Below are 15,370 nucleotides of genomic sequence, written 5' to 3' on the forward strand. Positions count from 1 at the left end.
TGATTTTAAAAAACTGGAGCATTCACACAGCCATGAAAAAAATCTGATCTGAGCCACACTGAGCAAAAAATCAGATTTGAGTCACTTCAGCCTGGTAATGTGAACGTAGCCTTAAACAGTAACTACATTCTAATATTTTTTATTTTTTAGATTAATAGCTGAATTTTTTTGCTCTGTAATAATAAAATGTACCAGTCCTGCTTTAAAATGCTTAAGCATGAGATCCAAATATTAACAAAATGTAGATATTTGACCATATTTTAATCAAGCTTACTTAGTAAAATCCAAATAAAATAAAAAATTTATGTTCTTTATTGGTTTTAGTATACTGTACATATTTTCATTAATATAATCTGCCCTGAGAAATTTGATTATGAAGCCCACAATAAACTGTTTATCCCAACTTTTTTTTCTGAACTGACTTAATTTCAGATTTTTAAAGGGGACATATTATGCAAAACTCACTATTTGCATACTTGTGTATTTACGCTTTACTGCCCCTAAATACACTTCAAGAGCCAAAAAAATCTGTTCATTTTCTGTGAATCAACTGAATCAGCTTGGTGATTCAGTTCTGTGAATCAACTGAATCAGCTTGGTGTGAGGAATCATATATTTTTATAGAACTACCAAGGCACCACCCCGCACCCATCAACCCACTAGTTCAGTTAAAGAAAGGCCATTTAATTATTTTAATTGGTTGAGAACATAGATAGTATGCAGCAGGATTAGCCAGCAGACTTCGTCTGAGGGAGGCATCTGTACCTACTGTTCGTGGCAAGTCAGCAGATGTCAGGGAGATAGATGTAAGTACTTTAAAATAATACGTTAAGTATTAAGTAGTCTATCTCAGTTAAGCATGAACTAGCTAATGTGTGGTAAACTCTCAGTTTAAACATGAGGCGTGGCCAGCAAAAGCTTATTTGCATAAAAGTGGCAGAGCCCTTTAAGGGCTCATTCTGAAAGAGACTGAAACTGACAAGATTAGAGCTTGTGAGATCTCTTTATGTGAGAGATTTTGTGTAAATAAATTCATGAACATGTTTTTTATAGCCCACAGACATATTCTGACTCATGTAAAAAGAGTAGTAGTATAGTATGTCCCCTTTAATGTGGAACCCTTGAAGAACTTGTTTTTACAGGGTGTGGATCATTTCCAGCCCATTAAACAGCATATGATCCGGTCGCTGTCCACTCTACCAGAGCAAATGTGTCACTAAGATCAGCGAACCCTCTGTGAAGATGATTCTCCTCATTAGACCTGATCTGAGAACCTGTGCTCGTATGGGAAACATCTGGGTGGTTTCGGTTCTGACTCTGAATAAAACATGTTTAGTGTTCTGAAGTAAAGTGCACTTACCCTCCCGGCACATGGAGGAGCGCACGTGTGCTCGTGCTGCTGCTATAAATAAAATTTACACAGGCCAACAGGGATCCCCTCTAAATTACACAATTACAGCAAGAGGTTTTCCCTGCAAGTGCAGCACACAAGATGGGCAAAAGTCATGGGACACCAGTTTGTATATTGCTATCAAGAAGTGTTACCTCAGGGGATGGTTTGTGAGCAGAGCTGGTCTGGATTTGCCTGGGGCCCCAGGCAAGATTCTGTTATGGGACCCTGATACCTGAACCGTTTGAGCTAAAATATGACAATTGTTAAGCTGATATAATCACCCATAACATCAATACAGTGGCTTACAAAAGTATTCATACCCCTTGAACTTTTTTACATTTTGTCACCTTACAACCACAAACATGTGCTACTTTGTGTCGGTCTATCACTTAAAATCTCAATAAAATGCATTTAAATTTGTGGTTGTAAGGTGACAAAATGTGAAAAAGTTCAAGAGGTATAAATACTTTTGCAAGCCACTGTATACTGTCAGAGTTACTGCTTCAAAGTACCAGAGATTCATTCATTTCAATGTCTCAGATTCACACAAATATGAACATATTTATTATGCATACAGATTTTAAGATAAAGGGTGTCTTCACAACTGTAGTTAGTTTCTATGGTCTGGATCAGTTGATGAGTTTGTTTACTTGAAGTGTTTTTGCTCTTTGTTTGGTTTGGTTTCATACAGGCACAAACTTTAAATGCACCAAAATACACACCAATAAACCACGCAAGCACATTGTCTCCACTGATTGGTCAGAGCTGTCTTTTGTATATCTGTGCAGTGTGACGCTGCTTTAACACTGAATGCTGAAAATTTGCCAAAGCACTTTCAGAAGCACACATAGGAAATAGAGTCGCACAGCTGCGAGTAGTGAATTTTGCACACACTGTGTGTGTAAACAGCATGGAGCAGCAGAGACAGTGATAAATGATATTGGACAGATATAATCTGTCTCTAGAAGATATATAATAGGAAATGGGATGGGTGATATGGCAGGATATTTTAGGGCATAATATCGTTCACGATATTTAAAAATGTTGACGATATTATCGTGTACGATACGATATGGCACACCCCTACTCATGCGTATATTTTTTGAAGCTAACCTTTGAATATGACACTGAAAACGTGGACACATCTTCTTTGTTCGACTTTGGTCAGCATCGTGTTGCAGCTCAGTTTCTTATAGCCAAGACCATCTTTGAGCTTTGTTCCGAGCAACAATTCTGTTTCTCACATCCTCAGAGAGTTATTTGCTATGAAGTGCCATGTTGAAAATCCAGTGGTCAGTATGAGCTAACTCAACCCAAAACACCAAATCAGGGTTCTTGCTCCATTTCAAAAGTGAAATTTAATGCTTTTTAAGACCTTTTTAAGACCTCAATAAATATAATTTAAGACCCAAAAATGTAGTCATAATTTGAGAACCACAGTTGTAAAATGCAGCAACATTATTTGTTATTTAATAAAGTCATAGTTAAGACTTACTTTAACCTTTCAGTGAGCTAGATTGCTGTAAACATCAGCTAGGTCACCACTAACCTATAACTGATAACCTATAACCTATAACCGATAATGAGAGCTAACTCTCCACTAACCCCAGTTCTCTCCACAATAACGTTAACTAGCTCGCCGCTAACCTCAGTTCTCGCCCCGATAACGTTAGCTAGATCTAAGCTCACAATAGCTAACTCTCCACTAACCTCTGTTCTCTCCCCGATAAATTTAACTAGCTCTAAGCTAACGATAGCTAACTCTCCACTTACCTCTGTTCTCTCCCCGATAACGTTAGCTAGCTCTCCGCTAATGTTAGTTAACTCTCCACTAACCTCTGTTCTCTCCCCAATAACGTTAACTAGCTCGCTGCTTATGTTAGCTAGCTGTCCACTAATCTCTGTTCTCTCCCCAATAACGCTAGCTAGGTCTAAGCTAATAATAGCCAACTCTCCACTAACCTCTGTTCTCTCCCCAATAACATTAACTAGCTTGCTGCTAATGTTAGCTAGCTCTCCATTAACCTTAGTTCTCTCCCTGATAACATTAGCTAACTCCCCACTAACCTTAGTTCTCTCCCTGATAACATTAGCTAACTCCCCACTAACCTTAGTTCTCTCCCTGATAACATTAGCTAACTCTCCACTAACCTTAGTTCTCTCCCTGATAACATTAGCTAACTCCCCACTAACCTTAGTTCTCTCCCTGATAACATTAGCTAACTCCCCACTAACCTTAGTTCTCTCCCTGATAACGTTAGCTAGCTCTCCACTAACCTTAGTTCTCCCCCTGTTCTATAATGTTGTCTCACATATTATAAAATATTTGCAGAAATGTTAGGGGTGAACATTTTGTGAGATACTGTAAAACCCAGCACACCTGGGCATACCTGGGTGGGGTATTACTGGACGCAGAGCTGGGTTGCCAGATTGGTTCAACTGAGGTTATTTTTTTACACAGAGAAAATGTTAAATAAATTCAGCTGCATTTAATTCAGGTCGTCCGGCCCTCACGTTTATTCCACCTCACGTTTCCTCCGGCGGCTCGTGAGCGAGAACGCACGGTTCTTTCCCTCCGTTCTTTTCTCCCTCCTTCCATTCTCCAGCTCCCTCCCCAACCAATCCCCTCGCTCCTCCAGACTCGGCCTGCCTCCATAATGCCTGGACTGTTGGATGGGAAACAACAGTGACACAGCACATCAATAATTAACCTGAGAAAAAGGATTAAAGCATTGGAGGGAACTCAGGAATGGAGCTGCGCTCTGGATGAACTCTTTAACCACAGAATAGTTGCACTATTTCAGCACTTTAGGGCAGGATGCTACTAACCAGCACACAACCTCAACATAGCTATTCATGGTGTTCATTTATACTGAGCTTAAAATTAAGCACTGTAATAAAGAGTTCAAAAATGTTAAAAATGGCTCATTGTAGAAAGTCTGATTTAAGAGGTTAAGAGAATACACTCATGAGAAATCCCAGAATACTCCAGTTAAGAGTATACACGCATGAGAAATCCCGGAATACTCCAGTTAAGAGTGTACACGCATGAGAAATCCCGGAATACTCCAGTTAAGAGTGTACACACACTGAGAAATCCCAGAATACTCCAGTTAAGAGTATACACACACTGAGAAATCCCATAATACTCCAGTTAAGAGTATACACACACTGAGAAATCCCATAATACTCCAGTTAAGAGTATACACACACTGAGAAATCCCAGAATACTCCAGTTAAGAGTATACACACACTGAGAAATCCCAGAATACTCCAGTTAAGAGTATACATTTACTGTAAGGAACTTTTAGAGTTTTAGAGGGCAGGGGGTTTAAGTTTATGAATATTACAAAGGATGCTAATTAACATATCTGAATGTGTGTGTGTGTGTGTGTGTGTGTGTGTGCAGTGGACTCTCCTGCAGGGCTTCATAAGCTGGTACAGTCAGTGTGTGGGCTGCAGGGTGAGCGCAGGCAGCTGAGGGTGGAGCTGAATTTACTCCATTCACAGTTGGAGCAGCGAGAGCAGGACAAACACACTAAAGTCCTGGCCTTCCAACAGCAGGTAACACAGCTACACCCACTTACACTGTAGAACTCCATCCATTTCCATAGTAATGCTACACCCATTTGTGTTGATACTCCACGCCCATTTCCATTGTTACTCTACACTCATTTTCATTGTTACTCTATGCCCCTTTACATTGTTATGTCACACCCATTCCCATTGTTACTATACACCCATTCCCATTGTTACTATACACCTATTTCCATTGTTACACTACAACCATTTCCATTGTTACTCTACTTCCATTTCCATCATTACATTACACCTATTTCCATTTTTACTTTACAACCATTTCCATTGTTACTCTACTTCCATTTCCATCATTACATTACACCTATTTCCATTTTTACTTTACACCCATTTCCGTTGTTACTCTACATCAATTTCTATTGTTATTCTACACCCATTTCCATTGTTACATTACATCAATTTCCATTGTAATGCTACACTAATTTCCATTGCTATTCTTCATTGTATTGTATACCCATTTCCATTGTTATTCTACACCTATTTCCATTGTTACTCTACACCCACTTCCATTGTTATTCTACACCCATGTTTATTATTAATCTACACCCATTTCTGTTGTAACATTAAACATATTTTCTTTTATTACTCCTTTTTTATTTGTATTTATTACACCTATTTTAATTTTTACTCTACACTCATTTTCATTGTTACGTTTTTTAAATTCCTGATGTTACTCTACACATATTTCCATTGTTACTCTTTACCCATTTCCATTGTTATGTTATACCTATTTGAATTATTACTCTACACCCATTTCCATGGTTACTCTACACCTATTTTTATTGTTACATTACACACATTTTCATTGTCATTCTACACTCATTTCTGTTGGTATTCTACACCCATTTCCATTGTTACATTACTAAATTATATAATTACACAACACCCATGTAGCTAGTTATACTATAGCTCTTTCAATGGCAATAGAATGCAACATGCATGTCCATTGTTAAATTAAACTTGTTGCTTTCATTGTTATTCAGAAAACACAAAACAGCATTGTTTCCTCTTGAACATCCATCCATCTAATGTATTCTCTCTTTCTATTACTCTGTTTCTTATCATTCTTTCACCCATCTCTCCACACCGCTTGTAGTCAGTTCCCCAGTCTAAAGCCCTGCTTCTCCTCTCTCCTGGTTTACAGTTAACCATGTTTTTACAGGACCTCTGCATCTAATTTAGGTACTCATCCATCTATCTCTCCATCTTCATATACCATCCCCACACCCCCCTGTTGATTCTTCCTCTGTAAACCCAGCACTGACTCTCTCTCCCTCCTCCTCCTCTGCAGATCGACGAGCTGAAGAGCTGTATAGAGGAGAGGGAGGAGGAACTGTCTCGACTCAGAACCGCATCCGTAAGCAGACCTGCACCTTATCATCTGATTATAAACATCATCTGATCATTAACATCAAACACACTCACACTGTAAACCCACAAGCCTATGTTAAGTAAAATTGGATATTTTTAAACATTATTTAACAGATACAGCTCTGGAAAAATAAGAGTGCACTTAAAAATGATGAGTTTCCTTGATTTTACCAAATTGAAAACCTCTGGAATATAATCAAGCGGAAGAGGGATGATCAGAAACCATCAAACCACCAAACTGAACTGCTTGAATTTTTGCACCAGGAGTGGAAACATTATTCAAAAGTGTGTAAAAACCAGGGTATTCCACCAAATATATATTTCTGAGCTCTTAAAAATTTATGAATATAAACTTGTTTTGTTTGCATTATTTAAGGTCTGAAAGCTGTACATATTTTTATTTAGAATTTAGGAGAAATGTTGACCGTAGTTTATAGAATAAAACAACAATGTTCATTTTACTCAAACGTAAACCTATTAAAGCAGCACTAGGTAGGATTTCCTTGATTTTTGGTCTTTTTAAAGAAGTAAAATTACAGCTTGAAACTCACTGCAGCGCTGCATTGAGGTGTAATAGGAGGAATAGTGGTGCTCTCGTGTCTGTGCCGGAACTCCTCTGAGCTCAAACCAGACTCTGTAAGTTTTCCGAGGCGGCCGCGACCAACGCTCGCGAGAACTGCGACCTGCTTTCCGACCTTTAGTTCTAACAGTTTTACAAGAACTACTGGTTCATTCTTTACAAACTAACATACAGACACTCTGGCAGAAGCTGGAAAGAGACTGAATATGTCTGTGAAAGCCAGAAAACAAGAAAGAGAAACTAATCCACCTGAAACATTTATTACACTCTGCAACTGTAGGGGGAGCCCACAAGCACAAAATCTCCATCCTACCTAGTGGAGCTTTAATAGCACAATCAGAGAAACTGATTCAGACCAAAGCGGTCTAATTTTTTTCCAAAGCTGTACATTTAAGCAGAAATGCAAAGAGTTTAATCAACATATAATAAATGAGTTTAGTCACTGAGGTTTGTTGCCAATGACCGTTTCTTTTCTATTGGCTTCTGGCAACATCTATGTGCACTCACCATGTGATTCTCACCATCAGTATGTAGTGATTTCCCCCAGGCTACTCTAGATAAACTTGCAAATCATATATTATGACTGACTGATTGGACTCTATGTTGTAGGCTTTAAGAGCAAGCAACCTTTTTTGTCTGTACAGGCTATACTTATGCATTAAAAAATATTTTTTTTCTCCATCTAATTTTCTTTAATATTTAAAAGTAAATCATAACGAAGACTAAATACAAATCTATTTTTTCCTGAAAGTAGAACAATTGTGCAAAGCAGTTTTGGGAATGTTATTTTTAACATTTCTACGATGTAAGTATTTATCGTACTAACTAGTAATGTTATATGAGAAACATTTTAATAACATTGAAGCATAAGCCATTAGTATAGGTAAGCATATCACGAAAATAACACTGTCCCTACTGTGAAACATGGTGGAGGCTATGTTATGTTCTGGGGCTGCTTTGCTGCATCTGGCCCTGGGTGTCTTGAATCTGTGCAGTGTACAATGAAGTCTCAAGAGAGAAATGTGCTGCCCAGTGTCAGAAAGCTTAGTCACAGGTCATGGGCCTTGCAACAGGATAATGACCCAAAACACACAGCTAAAGAAAACACCCAAGAATGGCTAAGAGGAAAACATTGAACTATTTTGAAGAGGCCTTCTATGAGCCCTGATCTAAATCCTATTGAGCATCTTTGGAAAGAGCTGAAACACGCCGTCTGGAAAAGGCAATCTTTAAACCTAAGACAACTGGAGCAGCTTGATCATGAGGATTGGAACAAAATACCTGCTGAGAGGAGCAGAAATCTCACTGACAGTTACAGGAAGCATTTGATTGCAGTGATTGCCTCAAAAGGTTGTGCAACAAAATATTAAATTAGGGGTACCATCGTTTCTGTCCAGGCCTGTTTTATAAGTTTATTTTTTTAAATAATTCTGCTAAAGCATGGTTAAAAAACAATGTCAGATATTTATTAGCTCATTTTCATATAATTTTTATATATTATTACTTTTGTACGTTTCTGTGACCGTTGTGGGTTTTTCTTTTTGTCCATATATGTGTATATATATAAAACAGCAGGCACTGTAAGTGGGTCTCATGCTGTTTCGCTGGGCAGGAGTTCTGTTTTTTGGGTCAGTTTGGACGGTTGTGTTGTTCTGTCTGTCCTCAGGGAGTGACGGACTCGGAGAAGCGAGTGCTGTGTCTGTCTGCGGAGAACGAGAGTCTGAAGCACAGTCTGACCGTCACTCAGGGCCTCCTGCAGCAGCTGTCCGTCCTGCCGTCCCAGTCCAGCTCCGTCCTCATTAAGGTCTGACCTCATCTTTTACATTACTTTTACTTTTATACTTTACGTAAATTGGAAACTAGTAGTTTTACATTTTTACTTAAAGAGTAAAAAGCTTGAGTTAATACTTGAACTTTTACAAAAGTATTTGTAACTCCAATATCTATACTTCTACCTAAGTAATACACACGGTAATGTATACAAGCATTCGGTCACCAGTTCAACAGCTGTCAGTCAGACACATTCATTAGAATATTATGGCCAAGGCGCCGAGTGGTCCAGCGGTCTAATGCGATGCCACAATAGGCAGGTTCGAACCCCTGCTCATGCAGCTTTGCCATCAGCTGCCTGTGTTCAGAGGGAGCACAATTGGCCCTACTAACTCCGGGTGGGTAGATGGCGCTCTCTCCCCATCACACTTAAAGGTGGCGCTGAGCAGCATGAGGCGTCTGTGAGCGGATGAATCGGAACCTAGCCGCTGTGCTTTCCTCTGAGCGCGCTAGCTATTCAGGCAATGATTCATCAGCAGCAGCTCAAAAAAAAGGGTGACTGACTTCACACGTGTCGGAGGAGGCGCGTGCTCGTCCGCATCCTCCAAGAGTTGCACGTGCCACCGGTGATGGGGACGCACAAAGGGGTGGGACAATTGGATAACCAAATGGGAAAAAATCAGAAATAAATTATAAAAAAAGAATATTATGGCCAAGCCCACATGATGCACTTGATACACATGAGAGCATTTTGGTGATGAGATTTGTATCATATTTTTGTTTTGTGTTTTCTATTTAAACGTCGCTGAATGCTTCGCATAATACTTAAGTTTACTTTTATACAAAAAAGTATTTTTCACCATGCACTTTATATCAGGTGGTCACTATATTGTAGGTTTGGTAGATTTAGTATGGTTACTATGGTGATGTACATTGTGCGGTTGCAATAAATGCTAGGTTGTTGCTATGCCAGGATGTTCGTTGTGCGATTGCAAATTGGTTGCTATAGCATCCTGTGTGAGTGCTATGGTGTTACTAAGTGTTTATTAGGCGCTTGTTATGGAGTTGTATAGTAGTTCATATAGAACACCAGATGGATGTTATGGCCTTGGTTTCCGGTTACTATGGTTTAGTAGTGGGCTACTACAGTATCCCAGGTGGTAGCCATGGTGTTGTTACATGGGGGTGGCTATAATTGCTAGGTGGATGATCTCCCAGAAGGTTAGCTGTGGTATTGTTAAATGTTCGCTACGGTGTAACAGTTGTTTATTGGTTGCTGGGTGGTTGCCATAGTATCCCAGATGGTAGATATGGTATTGCTAGGTGGTTGCTATGGTGTTGGTATAATATATTAGGTGTTAGACATGTGCTTGGGCAGTTGCAATGGTGTTGCTAGATGGCTGCAATGGTATCCCAGGTGGTAATAGGGAGTTGCCTACTGGTTCCCGCAGTGCGGACAGGTGGTTATAATGATTATTTGGTTATTGGTATCCCAGTAAATTTGCACAAATACTGCTGCTTGGTTTCTGGGGCATCCCAGGAGGCTACCCAAAAATAGAGTGCTGTGTGGTTGCTATGGTGTTGCTAGGTGGTTGTTATGGAGTTGATTAGTGGTTAATATAGTGTACAGGCGACTGTTATGGTGTTGATAGATGGATACAATGGTGTAGTTATGGGGTTTCTATAGTATCCCTGGTGGTAGCTATGGCTACATGGACGAGGCAATGATGGCTAGGTGGTTGCTATTCCAAGACATTTGGAGTGGCTTTGCTGGGGGGACTGTAGAATATAATTTTTTAATCATTGTTAATTTCTATGTCAGTTTACCCTGTAAGCATTTCTTAGACCAGACATAGCGGTGCCAGGTGTCAAGCTGGGTAATAATAACCTATGGTTAGGAGCATGGGGCAAAGGTCAAAACTCCTTAACAGGGCAAGACATCTGTTTTTGGGACTGGTGGTGGCAGGTCCTTTGTTTCTGGTACACCTCCCCCCATGTCTAAACACTATTTAGCCAATGTGTGTGAGTGAGTTAGTGTGAGAGAGACAGCGTTGGTGTTGGAGGTGAGACTGGCTGGGAGAGCTGCTGGACAGCCGTAAGGCTGTACTAAGGCTGGACCATGCTTGTCTCAGTGTCCATGCTTTAAACAACTATCCGAATAAAGCTACAATCTTCCTGCAATAACGATCTCTGAGACTCCTTTCTTCTGCAATCTACATCTACAAGAACTGGTACGTTGTTGAACAGCAGACGTCAGCAGACGTCAAGAAGATCTAGTGTTCTCTTCACTGCTTCACTGACCCATTTAGAGAAATCTAAATGTGTGGTTAAGAAGACAGAAGTAAGCACCAAGAAAAGAATACAACAGCTGTTATGGCAGCTGTGGTGTAACAGATGCTTGTTGTGGTGTTGCTAGGTGGTTGCTGTGGTACTGATATTAATATTTTAGACTGTATATATGGTGTTGCTTGGAAGTTACTTTGGTGTTGCTAGGTGGCTGCTATAGTGTCCCAGGTGGTTAATATGGAGTTGCTTACTGTTCCCAGATTGTTGCTATTCTGGTCAAGTTGCGGTGGTATTGCTAAGTGGGCATCCACCATTTCTGGGGCATCCCAGGAGGCTGTTGCTATAGTGTTGCTATGTGGTTGCTGTGGTGTTGTTCATTCGTTGCCATAGTATCCTAGGTGGTTGAGATGGTGTCTCCAGTGGTTAAAAATAGAATCCTGTGTGGTTGCTATGGTGTTGCTACATGGTAGGTGTAGTATAACCAATGGTTGATGTGGTATTGCTAAGTGGCTGCTAGATGGTTGCTATAGTGTACCAGATGGCAATTATGGTGTTGGTAGATGGTCACTATAGTGTATGGTGTTATGGTGTTAGTAAATTATTGCTGTGGAATAACAGATGGTTACTTTGGTGATGCTACGTTTCTGCTGTTGTGTTGCTAGTTGGTTGCCATAGTATCCCAGGTGGTTGATATGGTGTCTCTGATGGTGTGCTCATGTCATGTTCTTGCGTGTTTCCGGTTGTGATCCTGCAGGAGAACGAGAACCTGCGCAGTCGCGTGCTGCAGCTAGAGGGCGCCCTGCAGCAGCGTGCAGATCAGCTCTCGCGCCTGGAGCAGAGTGACTGGCAGAGGGGGGAGGAGCTAAGGAGGAGGGAGGAGCGAGTGCGCGAGCTGCAGCTGGAGCTGGACAAGGAGCGAAGCAAGGAGCCCACTGTGAAGGTGAGGAAACACCTACTGTCCCCCTGAGGAGACCCAAACAGTGGTCATTTTGACAACAAAAGTTGATTTAGCTTTAGTTATAGTCTCTTGACGAAATTCACAATTTAGTCATCTGAAATATTTTTAGTTTTAGTCTAGTTTTAGTCGACTAATTATCGTAATAATATAGTCGACTAAAACTACAGTCAATGTAGTCGACTAAAATGTAAAGGTTCCCTTGAATTATTAACTAAAAACTTATACGAAATGAATATTTTATTAATCAGTTGTGTAAAATGATTAATGTTTAAATTAAAAATTTTATATGATGTAACGTATATTATTATTGTAGGTATATGACTGTAAATCTTTTTTTAAATGTAACATTTTGTTCTAGAAATCAGGTCATAATTAGATGTATGGAATGTAAAACCCTTAATTAAAGCATTTGAATGGTTAAATAGTTTGAACAGAGCTGTAGACGCAAAAACACAGCTTTTAAAGGAGCTAGTTTTATTTCCAGAACTAACCCTACTTAGAGACTACGTTTGTGTTAATTACAAATTATTCATATGATCCCAAAGTCAAGAACAGTGATTTTAAGAAATAAAGTTTATTTTTAACCCAGAGCTCAGTTAGGTAACCCTGTTCTTGTTACAGTTTGTGACGCAGACCGTGGAGGTGGAGTCGCCGTCCACACTGAGGCAGCTGGCCGATGAGAGGCAGAGGAACGAACAGCTGAGAGAGAGGCTGACCAATCAGAGCGAGAGATGTAGACAGCTGGAGGAAAACATCCGACGGTCAGATGAAGTCAGCTGCAATCTACAGCATAAGGTCATTCACTATTAGCAAAACCAAAACACCAAACAACACCAAACCACACTCACACACACAAATCATTTAGCTGACCCAAATTGTGTCCTCATCAGTACACTGTAAAATCGAACCAGTTTGAGGGAATCGACTGCCTTTAACCGTTTAAGTGGTAATAACTTAAATAACACACTGATCTGAGTGCAAACAATGCACTGGTTAAATAAACTAAGTGAGCTGTACTTGTTCAATTCAAGTTGACATTAATCAAATAGCAGATCAATATCTAGTATCCAGTCCTGAACTTTGTTAATTTTGCTAGATGTGACGCTAACTGCCCAATTCATTACATTTACCGTTCCATTAACTTCCATCAAGAAAATAACTCAGGACTGAAAACTGGATTCAAGATTCAAGATTACAATTTTAAACCTGGCCAGAGTTGGGACAACTTTTGTATCTGACTTATAAGACTTATATCCGTCCAGTAATAAGTATTGACGACACAATTCTGAATTAGTGGCCACTGTAGCATTTAGCCAACATAAACCCCCATCAGTAGCAGTAAAGCTGGTAACTTGCTCTAAAATGATCCATTTTAAGAGATTTAAGAGACATTTAGTGGTAATGGCCCAGGTTGCACCCAGGATAAGATGGTCTTTTATACCATGATGGAAAAGCCATGATGGAGAATCGCTTCAGCAGGTGATCTGAGAAATGCCCAACCCACAATATAGAAACACTTTCAGATCTAAAATTTAATTTTACTAGTACAAATACAGGTACAAAACTAGAAAAATTCTCATGGATGTTCCTGCAGATCGCCGCCTATGAGAGGGAGATCGGGACGCTGCAGGCCGAGCTGCTGAAGGAGATCGGTCATCTGGAGGAGAAGAAGGAGGAGGCTGTGAAGGCAGCTTCCAACTGCTCACAGGAACATCTGAAGAGCCTGCAGGATCAGTTCATGAGTGAGTATCTATCCAAATGTTTTAATGCCAGAACTATGTGTATATAGTAAACGTATGTGCTGTTATTCAGTTTAAGATTGTACACTGTTTGCTTTGGTCCAAAATCCGAAGTCAGACTATCAGTCTATCTATCTATCTATCTATCTATCTATCTATCTATCTATCTATCTATCTATCTCTCTATCTCTCTATCTCTCTATCTATCTATCTATCTATCTATCTATCTCTCTATCTCTCTATCTCTCTATCTATCTATCTATCTAGCTTAACCCTTGTGTGGTGTTCATACTTTTGTTAAAATTAAGCTTTACACATGCTTGCTTCACCTAAATGGTTAAAATTTGCCCTTTACCTTTCTTATGTTACATTTCTTTCAAAAAGTGCTACACTTTTTTAATTAGTTTTTTTAATAAAATGTAAAAGAAAATGAATTAAACTCAAGATATGAGTAGAAAATTTGTTTAGTTTCAAATTTACAAATGAAGCAATGTTTATTAGCCCTTGGCCAAACATACTGTATGTAATATAAATGGTTTGGGGGGGGGGGGGGTGTACAGTGTGTGTTTATCGAAAATGTGTTTTGTTATATGTTTCTCACAAAAAATGAGCCAATGCCAATGAGTTTGAGTTAGAAAAAATATTTAGTATCATTTGATGAAAAATGAAAACGGGTCCCACAGACCCGAACACCACACAAGGGTTAAAGTATGTGTCTGTGTGTGTCTGTGTCTCAGCCCTGCAGAACCGTCTGAATGCTCTTCCTCCGACGCTGCGCTCCATGAAGACGGACTACGCCAGCCTGAGGACACAGGTCCGCAACTTCTCAGAGTTTTATGGATCAGCCATCAAAGACGCCAAGAAACAGGTGAGTGGATTCAGCTATTCAGTTATATAATAGAATTTGTAACTGGAACGCTGCTACAGGTCAGATTTCCTACTCAGAAAGTGGAGAGAGCCTCACCAACCCCAGTCAGGAGAACATCGGACAACAATGGTTTGCATGGCAGAACATTGAGGACTTCGCTGCTCATCTGTAGTTTGCTTAAGATCACATGACCAGACCAGAAGGCTATTGGAAGAATGTTTTGTGGATGAATGAGACCAAAGTTGAATTTTTTGGTTTTAATTAAAAGTGTTATGTTTGGAGAAAGGAAAACATTGCATTCCAGCATAACAACCTTATCCTATCTGTGAAACATGGTATTGGTAGTATTATGGTTTGGACCTGTTTTGCTGCATCTGGGATAAAACTGCTTGCCTTCACTGATGGAACAAAACATTCTGAATTTATTAAGAGAATTCTAAAGGAAAATGTCAGGGCATCTGTCAATGAAGTGAATCTCAAGAGAATGTGGGTCATGCATCATGACAATGACTCAAAGCACACATTCACCATTCTACAAAGAATGGTTCAAGAAGAATAAATTTCATGTTTTTGATAAGCCAAGTCCAAGTCCCTCTGTTTTGGGGGTTTGTGCAGATTTCGGCAGCGATAAGTGAAATGTCAGAGGCCAACAAGGATCTTCTGGAGAAATACAGGAAGGAGGTGGCTCTCCGTAGGAAGTACCACGAGCAGCTGGTGGAGCTAAAAGGTAAAGTGAAAGTATGAGTGTGTGTTCTGTGTTTTGTACAACTCACCTGTAACACCAGCATACCCAAACCAGGCAACCAGT

At 39.8% G+C, this 15,370-nt stretch overlaps 1 protein-coding gene across 4 annotated transcripts in view; it reads left to right on the plus strand.

Moving 5' to 3' along the window:
- The window catches only part of si:ch211-257p13.3 (kinesin-like protein KIFC3), a 38,067-nt gene that overhangs the window by 9,990 nt on the left and 12,707 nt on the right, over positions 1-15,370 (plus strand). For 3 of the 4 annotated variants that reach the window (XR_007439596.1, XM_022674344.2, XM_022674346.2), the window contains exons 6-13: positions 4,803-4,957; positions 6,282-6,347; positions 8,608-8,745; positions 11,752-11,937; positions 12,577-12,750; positions 13,550-13,697; positions 14,432-14,562; positions 15,178-15,289. Coding sequence is in view for 3 of the 4 variants with exons in the window: in XM_022674344.2 (XP_022530065.1) it covers positions 4,803-4,957; positions 6,282-6,347; positions 8,608-8,745; positions 11,752-11,937; positions 12,577-12,750; positions 13,550-13,697; positions 14,432-14,562; positions 15,178-15,289 (1,110 nt within the window). In the remaining variant the exon portion in view is untranslated. The remainder of the gene's footprint in view (positions 1-4,802; positions 4,958-6,281; positions 6,348-8,607; positions 8,746-11,751; positions 11,938-12,576; positions 12,751-13,549; positions 13,698-14,431; positions 14,563-15,177; positions 15,290-15,370) is intronic. The other variant, XM_022674347.2, reaches the window with a different exon arrangement.

The sequence above is a fragment of the Astyanax mexicanus genome, chromosome 6 (assembly GCF_023375975.1).
Source record: "Astyanax mexicanus isolate ESR-SI-001 chromosome 6, AstMex3_surface, whole genome shotgun sequence".
NCBI lineage: Eukaryota > Metazoa > Chordata > Actinopteri > Characiformes > Acestrorhamphidae > Astyanax > Astyanax mexicanus.